The sequence below is a fragment of the Marmota flaviventris genome, chromosome X (assembly GCF_047511675.1).
Source record: "Marmota flaviventris isolate mMarFla1 chromosome X, mMarFla1.hap1, whole genome shotgun sequence".
NCBI classification, from domain to species: domain Eukaryota; kingdom Metazoa; phylum Chordata; class Mammalia; order Rodentia; family Sciuridae; genus Marmota; species Marmota flaviventris.
This window is the reverse complement of record NC_092518.1, coordinates 23,791,102-23,806,566: the sequence shown is the minus strand read 5'-3', so window position 1 is coordinate 23,806,566 and position 15,465 is coordinate 23,791,102. Positions and strand designations below refer to the sequence as shown.

Genomic DNA, 15,465 nt, shown 5'->3' with positions numbered 1-15,465 from the left:
TAAGATCACTAGTTTGTTTTACAAAGTAATGAAACTCTTACTCTTAAGACTGATAAAAAGTGTGATCAATATAATTCATAAATTTATATTATAACATTAAATAAAAAGAACATTTGAAAACAATAATACAAGTAAAATCTCCAAATTACCCATATAGAACAGGAACACTAAGATATTATACCCTGTGTTCCCTCCAGTCATATCTAGCCCTCTATTACTTGAGACAATGATTTCCTTCTTTAGTTACTGAAGAATATGTCTCAACTTTACAGGTGTGGGAGGAATTGTGGGACATGGCCCTGGAACAATCACTGGCTGTGGTGGTGCTATCACTGAGTGTAACTATGGCTTGAGCTCTCTCTTCCTCATCTCTCAAAGCTTCATTATACCAGGACTGGAAGGCACTGGGCTCTGTATGATTGATCTTGGCCCAAAACTCTAGGACTTTCATCTTACTTGTTTCAGCATGGGCTCTTGGGCCCCATAGAAATTCATAGCGAGCAGGATCACTATCAGGTACCTGCCGGTACTCCAGGTATTGAAGCTTCACTAAATCTTGGGTGATGAGTTTCTTGGGCTCCCCAAAAATGAAGTGTCTCTTCCCAGCATATAATCTCATCTTATTCAGAAATTCCCAGATATTCTCCTCAGTGGCACAGTTTCCCTTCATGAAGATCACACCCAGGAGATTCATTAGAAGACCAGTCTTGGGAAATCCCCTTCCATGGCTCACTATCCCATTGTTGGGGAGATTCATTTTGCTGACAAGAACATAAGCATTCTTCGTAGAATCAACTTTCTTTAAGTCAACACCAAATACCACCTCTATGCTGAAAGAAGCTCTTCTGAGGATCTCAAGGAAGTGATTCTTATGCTTTTTATTAATAATCTTCAGCATATCCACTTTCAAAATGGGCCTTTTCATTTTGTACATGTGCATCATGAACTGCACCAAAATGCTGGTTGTTTTGGTTAGAGAGTCTTTGTGAGGCTGCATGCTAGAAGGTGGGGACTGGGAAGACTGTTGCTTTTTCTTAATTTTGCAGTTGGCTCCTTCAGGTGATCTTGAGGGAGAAATGCTTACAGGTATAGTGCTGGAAGAGGGCTCCTCAGGCACCTTGGGAGCACTTTGTGACCTAGAAGCAGAATTTTTGCGGGTGATAACTCCTAAATGAGAAGATGAAGGAGGAGCTATTTTCTCCTTGGTTTCACTGGCCTGAGCATTCATCCGGAGATCCTGGATCTCACCTTGGACCTGGTGGTGTTCCTCCCGAGTACAGCGCTTACTCTTCTGACTTTGAGGCATGATAATACCATGTAGAAACAACAGATACAAGTATAGGCAGGGCGGCAGTGATGAGAGACCTGGAAGAGAGGGAGAATGAGAAACCATAAGTAACTCCAGCAGGGAGATGCCTCCTTGGCAAGAAGAAGGCAGGTTTCCTTGAAAGCACTGATTTAGGAACCCACAAAAGCTCCTGTTCAAAACAGCCTGTCCTCTGTGAATCCTATAGAAATAACTAAAGTGTGTCTTAAATTGCAGTCCTCTAGCCCTGCTGGATGAATATTGTGAGTGAAAGTGGCAGTGGCAGGTCTAATTCTTGTGGATGCCCTTCTATTCTGGGGTAGGGAATCCTCTCAGTTCACATTCAGGATCATCATATTAACTATTAACAGTGCCTGCCCCCACTTTCATGTGCAGCACTAATTTTTGTAACTTCCAACCAATGTTTTCCTTTCCCTAGGACCCACTAAGAGGAAGTGAAAGGGTACCTTAGCCCACCACTTTTGCCAGGGGGTGCTCAGTTCTAAGAGCTCCATGGAGGCCTACTCTGATATGGGCTCATTGAGTTCCTTGGTCCTTATTCATGGTATTCACTGTGGCTCTTGGAGGAACCGGGACATCTAATCCCTGCTGATCTGATGCTCCTCCCCTCAGACAAGTGCCCTCATCAAGATACTACTATGAAAAAGAAAGGAAAGCTCACATACACCTGACATCCTTGCCTGGGATCCTTGAGACTACAAATGTAGGGGTTCATTTATGGGCCCTCTCCATTGTCTCCTGTTTTGGGGAGAGGAGTGATAACACCAGTCCTCAATTAGACCTCTCACTCTGACTCCTATAAGGCTCTGGATCTCCTTTCTTGGCACAATTGGAGCATAAAACTACTTTAACCTTCTTGAGACTCTCAAGGTGAAAAGGGGATGACATACCCTGATAAATTTTCTGGGAATTCCACAGATAAGAGAAGGGGAAGAATGTATGAGAACCCAATTTTTAGAGTTGCTGTTTCCCTTGGTCCTCACTCTAGTCTCTGACCTTGACTTACTGTATGAGTTGGGACACCTCCTTTCAGTAATCAATACCCTCCAGCCTCAGAATAGCACCCAAGACAGAAAAGTCAGGGTTCCGCATGTGTGAATGTCCGTGCCTGGAGCCCCATAGAAACTAGCGCAGTAAAATTGCTTTGTGTTGCCACCTGGTTTGGGGAGATATTCCATCATTAGACTCAGGGCCTTCTACTTTATTGCAGTTAGGGCCCACGTCTCTTCCACATGTTAATCTAGGCTACTTCTTAGATCCAGGCCATCTACTCCCTGACACTTTTCAGAAAGAAAAGCGAGCTTTAATCAGGCTTCCCAGGGGACACCACATAGAGCTAGGAGTTAGTGGAGTCCCCATTGGCATGAGGGGAATGACATCCTCAGTCCACATTCTGGGACCTCACCTTCACGCCGGACTAGTTGGGGGAATTCACGCTTCACCTACTGGACACTGCACTTCTCAGAATGAGGCCCTCATCTTCGCAACAGAAGTGAGAATGAGCCACTTCCTGCCAACGGCTCCCTGGGATTTCCAAGGGCTAACAGCAGGGGCAGTTGCTAAGGAACCACATTGTTCTGTAATCTATGGTCCTTAGCTCCTCACACTGCTCGCCAGCATATCCTGGGATTTCCCCCTCTGGCTTGAGACACACAGCCTCCAAACAAATTTTCACCTCCCTCAGGCTCTACAGCGGAAATCTGGGTAGGCCCCACATGGCTCCTCTTACCTGGGTTTCACAGCCATGACAACAGGAGCGGAGTTCTGCGAGCATCCCCATTTTGGGGATAGGTCCTCTCATCAGCACTCACCTAGACTGCATTTGCCCAACACTTCTTCCCCTCAAGGCCCATTAACCCATTAGCTCCTGGTACTCTGCTTTCTGAGACCTTCTAGGTAGAAAGGGGCACAGCAACGTGGCTATTTTGAATGATGCCTTAAAACTAGAAATGGCTTATGGATTCTGGGATTCCTCCCTCTGCTGACCCTAGTCCTCCAAATATAGCCCTCATCCTCCTAAGTCCATCGAGTGGAAGTCAAGATATGCTACACAGTCCTGGAAAGACTGTTGGGGTTGTTGGTGGCCGGCACATTTCAAGAGTGGTTCTCTGATTAACACTGGTGGTCTTCACCCTGACTCCAGTTAGGGCCAAGATTCCTCACTTTGAAGAACTGAGCTCAGGCATTCCCTTCCCTGAGGCACTCCAGGAGGACATCAGGGTGTAGCTCAACCCTCAGCATTCTGCTTGGAGTATTCGACGGTTAGGTACAAGGACTGGGCATTTGTGGGGTTACTGTTCTTTCCTTTCTCCTCAAGAACCTCACCTTGCTCCTGACCAGTGCTGGGACTCCACCCCGCCTGACATAAACTCTGTTCAGATTAAGTTCCCTTCCTTCTGACATCTCCCAGTGGAAGTTAGGGTTGGGTACATTAGGTTAGTGATGTTAGGATCCTGGGAGGGTTGACAGCACAGTGAGAGTTTGATGAGACACCACCATTCTTGTCCCCCAAATATTTCCCATTCAGAGTCCCTATCTTGATAGCTATCAAACACAAGGGTCTTTCCTTTACTAAACTCAGGTCCCTCTTCTTAGGCAAGTGCTCTCACGTGGCTGAGCACTATGACGAGTGAAAGGAAGGACGCCTAGTGTGACTGTTCTTCCTGGGGCATTATAGGTCAGGTTTGGGCAGATCTCTGAATGAAGTCCTGCATTTTGGGGATGGTGGTCTCCTCAGTATTCATTCAGTTTTCTCATGAATCTTAGATTGAAAGCTTCTTGGAAAGTGTCTCATCCCTGCAAACTCTAGAACAGTGTTCCTACTGCAAATCACAGGTCTATGTTTCAAGCCTGATGTGAGATGGAGATCCTTCCAGGCAAGACAGGGGACCCAGAGGAGGAGGGGATGGGATGTCAGAGAACAATGATGCTGATGTATCCTTCTTTTCAGTAGTCAGTGTGTGTTTCTTATAGTACTTCTGTTTTAATTGATTTTCTTTCTTAATGGAAAGGAGCTGCCCAGGATGGTTGTGAGATCCCTGAATTTGAGATTATTTAACTTTGCATTTGTGGATGGCCACTGTGTATTATCTATTTCTCTTTTTTTATTCATAACCTTCATTTATTGTAATATTTTAACTGGTCTGGCCTTGTATGCTAACCCAATTCTTTGGGCACAGAATCCTCTCAATTAACTTAGGCAGGCCTAAGAATAAGTGAGGAAATGCTCACTCTTATTAATATTGTTAAAAATATTGCACAGTGCCCTGGACATTCCCTCTGAGAATAGATACACTTGGGAGTATTGGGAAGAAAACAAATTAAAGGACACAAGGTCTGCCACAGGCAGAGAGGAGTAGGATGAACAGTGGGAGCTACAGAATAATCTGGACTGGGAGCCTAGTCCCAGTTCTGTTGCTTTCTGGCCCTGTGAACTTGAGCAAATTACCAGACTCCAAGACAAAGAAATTGTAATCAAACCAAATACCGCTTAGCAATGAAAATTTTGTACAGTGTATCACCATTAGTGAATATTACATATAATGTGTTTTTGGAAGAGTCCTCTCTGTGTGGGTACATTTCAAAGCAATTAGAATTTTGTCAATAATCAATGTCTTTCCTAACATACTCTTTTCTATAAAACACTCTGATTTTCATTTATTTATCCACCACTCCAAATCTAGAACCCCATTAGAATTTGCCAGTATACATATGTGGTAACCTAATAGAATGACATTTCAATTTCCAGTAGGCTCTGGATTCCCTATCCTAGAGCAGTATACCAGCATAGTGGATTCTGTGCCTCTCACCAATTTAGAATGTATCTCCTTTATTTTTCAGTAGGTCCCTTGTAATAATGTGCAAAGAATACTTGGTTTGTACACTATACTTGAATGTGCTAGGAGAGGAGCAAAGACAGTTTCCAGCTTCGCCCTAAATGGAATTTCCATCTGGCTTATGTACAACCCCAAAGTTTAGAGCAATTATCCATTGCATGTTCAGGCTTCTATCTCTGAAACACAACATCTAAAGGGCTGGCTCCTGTTCACCACTCATGTACCATTAGCCAGCATAACATGCAGCCTCACTTAAATTACCTCTCACTGAAGAAGTTGTAGTTTCTCAAAAGTTCCAACCTCCCTTGCCTCAGAGCATTTACACTGAATGCTCTCATGTGGAATGTTGTTTCTTCTTTTCTCCTCCATTTTTTTGAGTTGTCCTTTAAATATGAGAGAGAATTTCACCATCTTTTAATATAATAGTGGCTGTTAACCACTAAAGTTGTATGAAATTGGTCATTTTTTACCCTTACCATCTCCAATGCTAACATGGAGATTTATGTTTGGGGAATGTTTGGAGAATATATAAGCCAGTGAATGAGAGGTCTAAAATATTGCAATTTAGTTTATCCTAATTTCTTAATTAGCTAAACAAATCCAGGTCTATATCTTTCAGTTTATAGAAAGAAATGATAAAAGAAGCAAGGTAAATCAAGAACTGAGCCCCCCATAGCTTTTCCATATTTTTTTCTCTCTCATGATCTCAACTGTTTGTGGCATTCCTTCCTTCAAATTTCTAAGAAAATACTTATCCCAATGCGATGGTAACTTGTGTGGGTCACAGGGGAAACAGTCAAATATTTTCAGTTTGTCTTGCTAAATTCCAAAACTCTTATTCTTAACTCTGATTAATAGCATTAAATATGTGGCCAATGTCATCCAAAAATTTAAATCCTGAAGCTAAATAAATCTTTCATCAAAGGAAACAACATGTGCTGGACACAGTGAGCCTGCCTGTAATCCTAGCAATTTCGGAGGCTGAGACAGGAGGATCCTGAGTTTGAGGCCAGCCTCAGCAACTTAGCAAGACCCTCAATAACCTGTTGTGAAACTTCCTCCAACCAAAAATAAAATTGAAAGACTGGGAATGTAGCTCAGTAGTAAAACACCTCTAAGCATTCAATCCCCAGTACCTAAAACAAATATACAACAAAGGAACAACATTTGAAAAATATCAATAGATAAATAAATAAATCTACAAGTTACCCATATGTAGCAGGAACACAAATAAGTTATTATTGTGTATCCTCTACTTCTACTCTGACTCTCTGTTACTTAGAACACTGCACACTTCAAACACAAAGTGAAGTTCTTTCTTCATCATTATTAGAAATGGTAGAAGCTGCTAGATATGGTAGTGTAACATGCCCTGGTTGTGATGGTAGTGCAGGCTTGTCTGCAAATTTGGTTTAGGCTTTCTCCTTCTCATCTCTCAAAACCTCTTCAAACCAGGATGGCAAGGTCCAGGAATTACATCATTTACTTAGTTCTGAAATGTCCAGGTTTTAGTGTGAGCTGTCAGACCACAAAGCAATAATGGGGGATCACTATTGGGTACCTGTTGGTAGTTCAGTTACTTTTCCTGAACCAAAGCCTCCTGTGATTCCCCCAAGATGAAGTACTTCTTTCCAGAATATATATACACACACACATTATATTCATCCCTTCCTGCATTATTTTCTTCATTGGTATAATTGTCCTTTGTGAGTATCAGGCCAAGGACAGTCATCAGAAGGCTACTCCTGGCCATGCCCTTTTTATAAATCATTCTGTCATCATTGGTGATGTCTAGTTTGCTGACAAAAGCATAGGAGTTTGATTTAGTCAGGTTTTTTTTCTATTGTGACTATGACTCAACTAGAACAATTGTAGAGGAGGAAATGTTTTTAGAGGTCTTAATCCATAGAAAGCAGGCTCCATTCCTTGGGGCTTGAGGTGAGGCAGAACATCATGGCGGATGAATGTGGCAGAGGGAAACAGCTCACATGATGATTAGGAAGGAGAGAGAGAGAGAGAGAGAGAGAGAGAGAGAGAGAGAGAGAGAGAGAGAGAGGTCTCCACTGGCTAGATACAACAAAGCCACACCCTAATTCCCACCTCCTCCAGCCACACCTACCACTTTAGTTACCACTCAGTTAATTCCTATTAGGGGATTAATTCACTGATTAGGTTAAGACTCTCACAACTGAATCATTTCTTCTCTGAACTTTCTTGCATTGTCTCACACATGAGCTTTTGGGGTCACCTCACATCCAAACCATAACAGAGTTCTTGTCAGGTCTTTTAGTCTTGTATCTCAACTCCAAAAACTAGCTTCATGTATTCAGAGGCTCTCCTAAGGATCTTAGGAACTACTCTTTATAATCTTTGATGACATACTTCAATATGTTTGCTTTTGTGGGCTCTTTCATTTGATTACTGAGTGCAAGTAAAATCACCAACAAAGCCATTTGTAGTCTAGAAGGTATCTGGGCCAAATCTGAGTATCTGGCAAGGCTTGCAGAGTTATTTGACTTTACTCCTCTTCCTGAACTCTGATTTCTGTATTAGGCTCCATGGGGTACCTATAGACACTCTTGGCTTCAGATCTTCTTGTGGGCCTGAAGGTGTTGCTCACATGTACAGTGCTGATATTTATGATGCAGAGCCAGGATCTTTTTTCAGTGAAGGTAGACAGAAGTGTAGGTAGGTGGCATGCCAATGGTGAATCACATTCTAAGGAAAAGAAGGAGGATGTAAGGGGCTTTAGCTTGTAGACTCAACTATTTTGACTGACAAAGGTTACCTCCTTCACACTGTTCCTAAGGCAGTGTTTTAGGGCCTCACACATCTCCTGCCTTGTCTGGTAGGTACCTAAAGGAGGAAGGGAGAAGGTCTTTATGGTGCAGCCAGACAATTCAGCTGGCCAATTTACAGTTTTCACAGTGGGGAAAGAAGACTGGGATTCTATAGATTTTTCTCTGTATGAGGTTGGGTGATCCCTTCAGTCTTCACTTACAGTCTTTACTAAGACACCAGGTAGATCTTGAGATACAATGTCTGCCCACCTGTTTGAATCAGTTGAGTCAGAGTTATTTTTTTTTTTAGCTGCTATGACCAAAAGACCTGACAAAAACAATTAGAAGAGGAAAAGTTTATATGGGGGCTTGTGGTTTCAGAGGTCTCAGTCCATAGACAGCCAGCTCCATTTCTTGGGACTCTAAGTGAGGCAGAATAACATGGTAGAAGAGTGGTGGAGGACAGTGACTCAGAACATGGCCACCAGAAAGGAGGAAGAGGGGAAGAGAGAGAGAGAGAGAGAGAGAGAGATAAATCATAACATGACCTGAGGTCATCTCCCCTCAAACTAGGGCCATCACCTCTCTGAGACCACTACAGGGGAAGCAAAGGGGTATCTCATTTGGCTACTGCTTTCTTTTTTCTCTTTCTTTTCTTCCTTCCTTCCTTCCTTCCTTCCTTCCTTCCTTCCTTCCTTCCTATATTTCTTTTTTGTACCAGGGATCAAATCCAGAGGTGCTTAAACATTAAGCCACAGCCCTTTTTTCATTTTTTATTATGAGACAGCATCTCACTAAGTTGCTCAGGGCCTTGCAAATTGCTGAGACTGGCCTTGAACTTCCAATCCTCCTGCCTCAGTCTCCCAAGCCACTGGGATTAGAGGTATGTGTCTCCATGACCATACAGAGAGAGAGAAAGAGAAAGAGAGAATATATCTATATCTATATCTATATCATCTATATCTATCTATCTATCTATCTATCTATCTATCTATCTATCTAAAATCTCCTGAGAAGGAATGGGTCTCAGTTTGAAACTCTTCCTGGGTCTTCCAGTTCTCACAGCAGGTGAGAGAAGAATACTGGAGTTATTCTCAGTTTACATGGGAGGCTCAAATGCATTAAGAAACTATAATATTCCAAGAAAAGCTAGTTCAAGGACTTGCAAAGGGGTGGGGGATAGAATAACAGCAATGAATATCTCACTGAGAAGTTTTTATAAGGAATCAAATGTACCATATCAAATAGAATGGTGTTTACATCAGCATTTCCAAAAGTACAGCCTGTGGGATGATATTTGATTCTACACCCACACCACATGTGCATGCGCGCACGCACACACACACAGTCAAATTGTTTTAGTGTAAACTGGTTTAAACAAAGTTGAATAAGTTTTAGTTTACAATTTTGTTTTCATTGCAAGACTTCCCCAAATCCTCAATATGTCAGTATGCACTAGAAAACTTCCAAAGGGATAACATAACATCATGTATTTTCTAAACCTATTTGGCTATGGAGAGATGCTCCTCTGCCATTTTTTTCGACGTTGTATCTTAAAACTTCATCACAGAGTATTTTGTGGATGTTTCTGACAGATTCTGAATGTTTTCAGTGAAGGTGCAGTGATCCTTGGAGGGGACAAGAATACAGGCAGGGGAAATTTTCAAAACAAAATGTCTGTTTTAGTGCCTATAAAGGTAGTTTCTAAACTGTAAGAACATCTTAATAAGTGACATGAAATATCACCTCTTCAGGTGTTTTTCTGAAAATTCAATTTGGAGTCAACAGGCTTCACTACATCCAAAATTTGCTTGAGATGCCTGATCAGTAAGAGACACAGTTGAAGGGTCATGTTAAATGTATGTCCCCATAGATTTCCCAAAGAATGATACTGTACTAAGGCTGTTAAAAAGAAATGAGATGCATATTTTCTCAGCTCCCAAGTCTCCAAGGGAGAAAATTGGCTAGAACTAGCCAAAATATATGGAACTTCATCCAAAAAGGTGTGAGTTCAGGTCACATGTTTAGCCCCAGCAGGAAATGTAAATGTTTGGAAACCACAGAGGAGAATCCTATCATAAGAACTGGTTTTACATAGAGGGAGTGGTGAAGAAATGGGATAATGTGGAATCTACACAAATGCCTAAGTTCTTCCTAAAGGCACAGGATATTGCTTCTTTCAAATAACCTACTTCTGTGCTCCTCTGGAGGTTGGGACTGAAGCTATTGATATTCTTTCTTCTATTCTAATAATGATTAGTTCAAAAACTGGAGCAGTCCGTGTTCCTGCAGAGGTCACACATAGTAGATCTTTCTGGAAAAGACAAAGGCCGAGAATAGAGACAGAGACTCAGAGTATGATCCAGATTTACCTGTAGAAGTCTGGGGGGATATAGGAGAAAGCACACCAATTTTTCTCCTTACATTTCAAATAAATTTAATAACTAAAGACATTTCCTAGGTAAAGCTGTAACAAACCAAATATTTCTTTTGTGTTTTGGGCTTAAGGTATAAGGCAATTAGAAGTATGCTAGTCTAGAGCTGGGGATGTAGCTCATTTGGTAGGGTGCTTGCCTGGCATGTATAAGGTCCTGGGCTCCATCACCAGCACCACCCAAAAAAGTGTACTAATGTAATCAAGTTACTTAAATGCTATATTTAAAAACATTATTGAATACTAGAAAAATGATATGATGGCTAAGAATAGCTGGCATTTATAAAACAAAATAAGAGTAACATGTTTAGAGCTATATTTATTTTATCTCCTGGGTAATTTTATTATTTATTAGTGTTTACCTCTCCCAGTGGGACAAAAATCATGAATGTCACAAATATAGTATTTTAGTAATTTTAGTAATGTTCTAGCTAATTAATAAGTATATTAACTGTAACCATTACTGAAATCTGTTCCTCTGGCATATATTTTAGCAATGACTCTATCATTGTTTTTTAGTATTTTACTCTTTCCCTCTATGACATTTAGATATGTATACAGTTTTAAAATGTTATGCAAATATTTATCAGAGCACTGAGATTTTGCTAAAAGTCTTTTCAGCTAAAAACATATCCATAGAGTGACCTTTGATATTGGGAAACAACTTCAAGTTTTATAATTATATGCAACCACATACCATTCTTTCATTATAGAACAAGAGACCAAGAACAAAGTTAAATCATCTCAATCAATGTTCAAGTGGATTTCAGTTCTTCAAAGTGCCAGTTTTGTTTTACAGAATGCTTTTTATTATTTCTTCTAACAGGTTTTTCCTTTTCATATTAGAAACCTCTTCAAAAACATTAATGCTCAGTGTTTAAATTGATCATTGAAGAAAAATAGGAAAATAAGAAAAACACAAAGCAAAACAACAAAAAGAACAATACAATCCCCACCACTCAGAGACATCTTGCTGTTATCAAACTATTTTTTTTTTGTTTGTTATTAGGCAATTTTGGAAGACTCTGAAAATAAACTCAGCTTGGTATACACAAACTAGCTAGTGAACAATGACAGAATCTTACCACCTAGTTAGTTCCTTTCAGTTTGCAGATGGGTATAGAATCTCAACCCCAAGAAAATAATGCTGCTCTTTAAATTATTCCTCCCTACTTTCTTCACCCAATGACCATACATTGTTTTCATTACCGCTGGGCTTTGCTTAAGCTGTTGACAGTGATTCTTTTTTTTTTCCCTTGCCTCCTGTTCCTAGTCCCTCTCGTCTAGTTTCTGTGCATCCCTGATATCATCTCTCTTGGGATAAAGGACCTCACTACTTGTACCCTGTCTGGCATTTCTCTCTCCTGGTAGCCTATCTTTCAAAATAACCCTTTGTTACTAGTTTAGAGTTTGGATTGGTGTTAAGGTATTATGGTTAAGGCGAGGCTTTCAGCAGCTCTTTTTCTGTGAATTCCCAGGAAATATGCAAACATTGCAAAGGAAAACAAAACAAAAAATTGCTTTGCTCCCTGTGCTATGAGAGAACTTTGTGAGTTAGGCTGGACTTGGTGTTTTAGGCTAGAAGACCAAGGATCTTTCTTCTTCAGCCTAAACCAGAACCTTGAATATTGCTGCTGTGTAAGCAAAGGCCTGCATTAGTCAGGGTTATCCAGAGGAACTCCTTATGATTATGGAAGCTGGTAAGTCCTACAATTTGCCTTCTGTAGGTGGAAGGCCTGAGAAAGCTGATCATGTAGCTCCAGTTCAAATAGAAAGGGCTGAGAACTGGAGGAACATTGGTATAAGTTCTAGTACATACCTAAGGCCCCCAAATCTGGAGCTCCAATGTCCAAGGGCAAGGGAAGATGGATGTTCTAGCTCAAGGAAAGAGAAAGCTGGGGGGTGGGGGAGAAAATTCTCCCTCACCCTTTTAGTTCTGCTCATACCCTCAGCAGATAGGAGGATGCCCGTGCACATTGAGAGTGCTCTTCATTACTCAGTCTTCATTACTCTAGCATTCAATTGCTAATACTTTGCAGAAATATCCCCGCAGATATACCCAGAAACAATATTTTACCTAGTACTTGGGCATCCTTAGCACAATCAAGTTGACATAAAATTAGCCACCTAACTCCTCTACCAGCTCTGAGAAGATGTAGCCAAAGGGAGGCAGATGGCTAGAGAGATGGCAGGTGTCCCTAATCTTCCAAGAGGCTCTGGCTCAGCCGTATTATGGGATAGAAAGTTTTTATTTATTTATTTATTTTTTCATTTTTATTGTTGGTTACTCAAAACATTACATAGTTCTTGATATATCATATTTCACACTTTGATTCAAGTGGGTTATGAACTCCCATTTTTACCCCGTATACAGATTGCAGAATCACATCAGTTACACATCCATTGATTTACATATTGCCATACTAGTGTCTGTTGTATTCTGTTGCCTTTCCTATCCTCTACTATCCCCCCTCCCCTCCCCTCCCCTCCCCTCTTCTCTCTCTACCCCCTCTACTGTCATTCATTTCTCCCTCTTGTATTATTTTTCCCTTTCCCCTCACTTCCTCTTGTATGTAATTTTGTATAACCCTGAGGGTCTCCTTCCATTTCCATGCAATTTCCCTTCTCTCTCCCTTTCCCTCCCACCTCTCATCCCAGTTTAATGTTAATCTTCTTCTCATGCTCTTCGTCCCTACTCTGTTCTTAGTTACTCTCCTTATATCAAAGAAGACATTTGGCATTTGTTTTTTAGGGATTGGCTAGCTTCACTTAGCATAATCTGCTCTAATGCCATCCATTTCCCTGCAAATTCTATGATTTTGTCATTTTTTAATGCAGAATAATACTCCATTGTGTATAAATGCCACATTTTTTTTATCCATTCGTCTATTGAAGGGCATCTAGGTTGGTTCCACAGTCTTGCTATTGTGAATTGTGCTGCTATGAACATCGATGTAGCAGTGTCCCTGTAGCATGCTCTTTTTAGGTCTTTAGGGAATAGACCAAGAAGGGGAATAGCTGGGTCAAATGGTGGTTCCATTCCCAGCTTTCCAAGAAATCTCCATACTGCTTTCCAAATTGGCTGCACCAATTTGCAGTCCCACCAGCAATGTACAAGTGTACCCTTTTCCCCACATCCTCGCCAGCACTTGTTGCTGTTTGACTTCATAATGGCTGCCAATCTTACTGGAGTGAGATGGTATCTTAGGGTGGTTTTGATTTGCATTTCTCTGACAGCTAGAGATGGTGAGCATTTTTTCATGTACTTGTTGATTGATTATATGTCCTCCTCTGAGAAGTGTCTGTTCAGGTCCTTGGCCCATTTGTTGATTGGGTTATTTGTTCTCTTATTGTCTAATTTTTTGAGTTCTTTGTATTCTCTGGATATTAGGGCTCTATCTGAAGTGTGAGGAGTAAAGATTTGTTCCCAGGATGTAGGCTCCCTATTTACCTCTCTTATTGTTTCTTTTGCTGAGAAAAAACTTTTTAGTTTGAGTAAGTCCCATTTGTTGATTCTAGTTATTAACTCTTGTGCTATGGGTGTCCTATTGAGGAATCTGGAGCCCGACCCCACAGTATGTAGATCGTAGCCAACTTTTTCTTCTATCAGACCGCGGCGTGTCTGATTTGATATCAAGCTCCTTGATCCATTTTGAGTTGACTTTTGTGCATGGTGAGAGAAAGGGATTCAGTTTCATTTTGTTGCATATGGATTTCCAGTTTTCCCAGCACCATTTGTTGAAGATGCTATCCTTCCTCCATTGTATGCTTTTAGCCCCTTTGTCAAATATAAGATAGTTGTAGTTTTGTGGATTGGTCTCTGTGTCCTCTATTCTGTACCATTGGTCCACCTGCCTGTTTTGGTACCAGTACCATGCTGTTTTTGTTACTATTGCTCTGTAGTATAGTTTGAGGTCTGGTATCGCTATACTGCCTGATTCACACTTCCTGCTTAGCATTGTTTTTGCTATTCTGGGTCTTTTATTTTTCCATATGAATTTCATGATTGCTTTATCTATTTCTACAAGAAATGCCATTGGGATTTTGATTGACATTGCATTAAACCTATAGAGAACTTTTGGTAATATCGCCATTTTGATGATGTTAGTTCTGCCTATCCATGAACAGGGTATATTTTTCCATCTTCTAAGATCTTCTTCTATTTCTCTCTTTAGGGATTCTGTAGTTTTCATTGTATAAGTCTTTCACCTCTTTTGTTAGATTGATTCCCAAGTATTTTATTTTTTTTTGAGGATATTGTGAATGGAGTGGTTGTCCTCATTTCCATTTCAGAGGATTTGTTGCTGATATACAGGAATGCCTTTGATTTATGCATGTTGATTTTATATCCTGCCACTTTGCTGAATTCATTTATTAGCTCTAATAGTTTCTTTGTAGACCCTTTTGGGTCTGCTAGGTATAGAATCATGTCACCTGCAAATAGTGATAATTTAAGTTCTTCTTTTCCTATTTTTATGCCTTTAATTTCTTTTGTCTGTCTAATTGCTCTGGCCAGTGTTTCGCGAACTATGTTGAACAGAAGTGGTGAGAGAGGGCATCCCTGTCTTGTTCCAGATTTTAGAGGGAATGTTTATTTAAGAAAGACCCCTATTGAGGGGCTGGGTTGTGGCTCTGTGGCAGAGTGCTTGCCTCACACGTATGAGGCACTGAGTTCAATCCTCATCACCACATAAAAATAAATAAATAAAATAAAGGTATTGTGTCCATATACATCTAAAAATATTTAAAAAAGAAAGACCCCTATGGAGAAAATAGCAAAAAAAATTTCATGGGATATTCAAGGAGCAAGAATAATGGAAATGAAAATCTACCATCAGAATCTGAACACCACGTTTTGTTAGTGACTGACAGAAAACACCTAGTGTAGAATATAATTTTTCTCCAAATTTTAACTTATATTATACACACAATGGCCAGGATGCCTATATACATTATATTTTTATTCAATGAATTGGATTTGATGTGACATTTTTGACTGAAAGCTAGAGGTCTAGATCAAGCGTTTGTGATCTAGAGAGATGGGGCCTTAAGTTCTGAATTATATAAAATATTTATCCAAGCCCAAAT

General features: G+C 40.5%; 1 protein-coding gene across 1 annotated transcript; it reads right to left on the bottom strand.

Moving 5' to 3' along the window:
• Positions 1-214: 214 nt before the first annotated feature.
• LOC114086021 (melanoma-associated antigen B3) lies at positions 215-1,306 on the bottom strand. Its single transcript, XM_027927302.2, has one exon. The coding sequence runs from the start codon at positions 1,304-1,306 to the stop codon at positions 215-217; it is 1,092 nt and encodes a 363-aa protein (XP_027783103.2).
• Positions 1,307-15,465: the final 14,159 nt, after the last annotated feature.

Excerpts from the sequence above, each read along its gene's own strand:
- LOC114086021 (XM_027927302.2), bottom strand. The coding sequence starts at position 1,306 with ATGCCTCAAAGTCAGAAGAGTAAGCGCTGTACTCGGGAGGAACACCAC.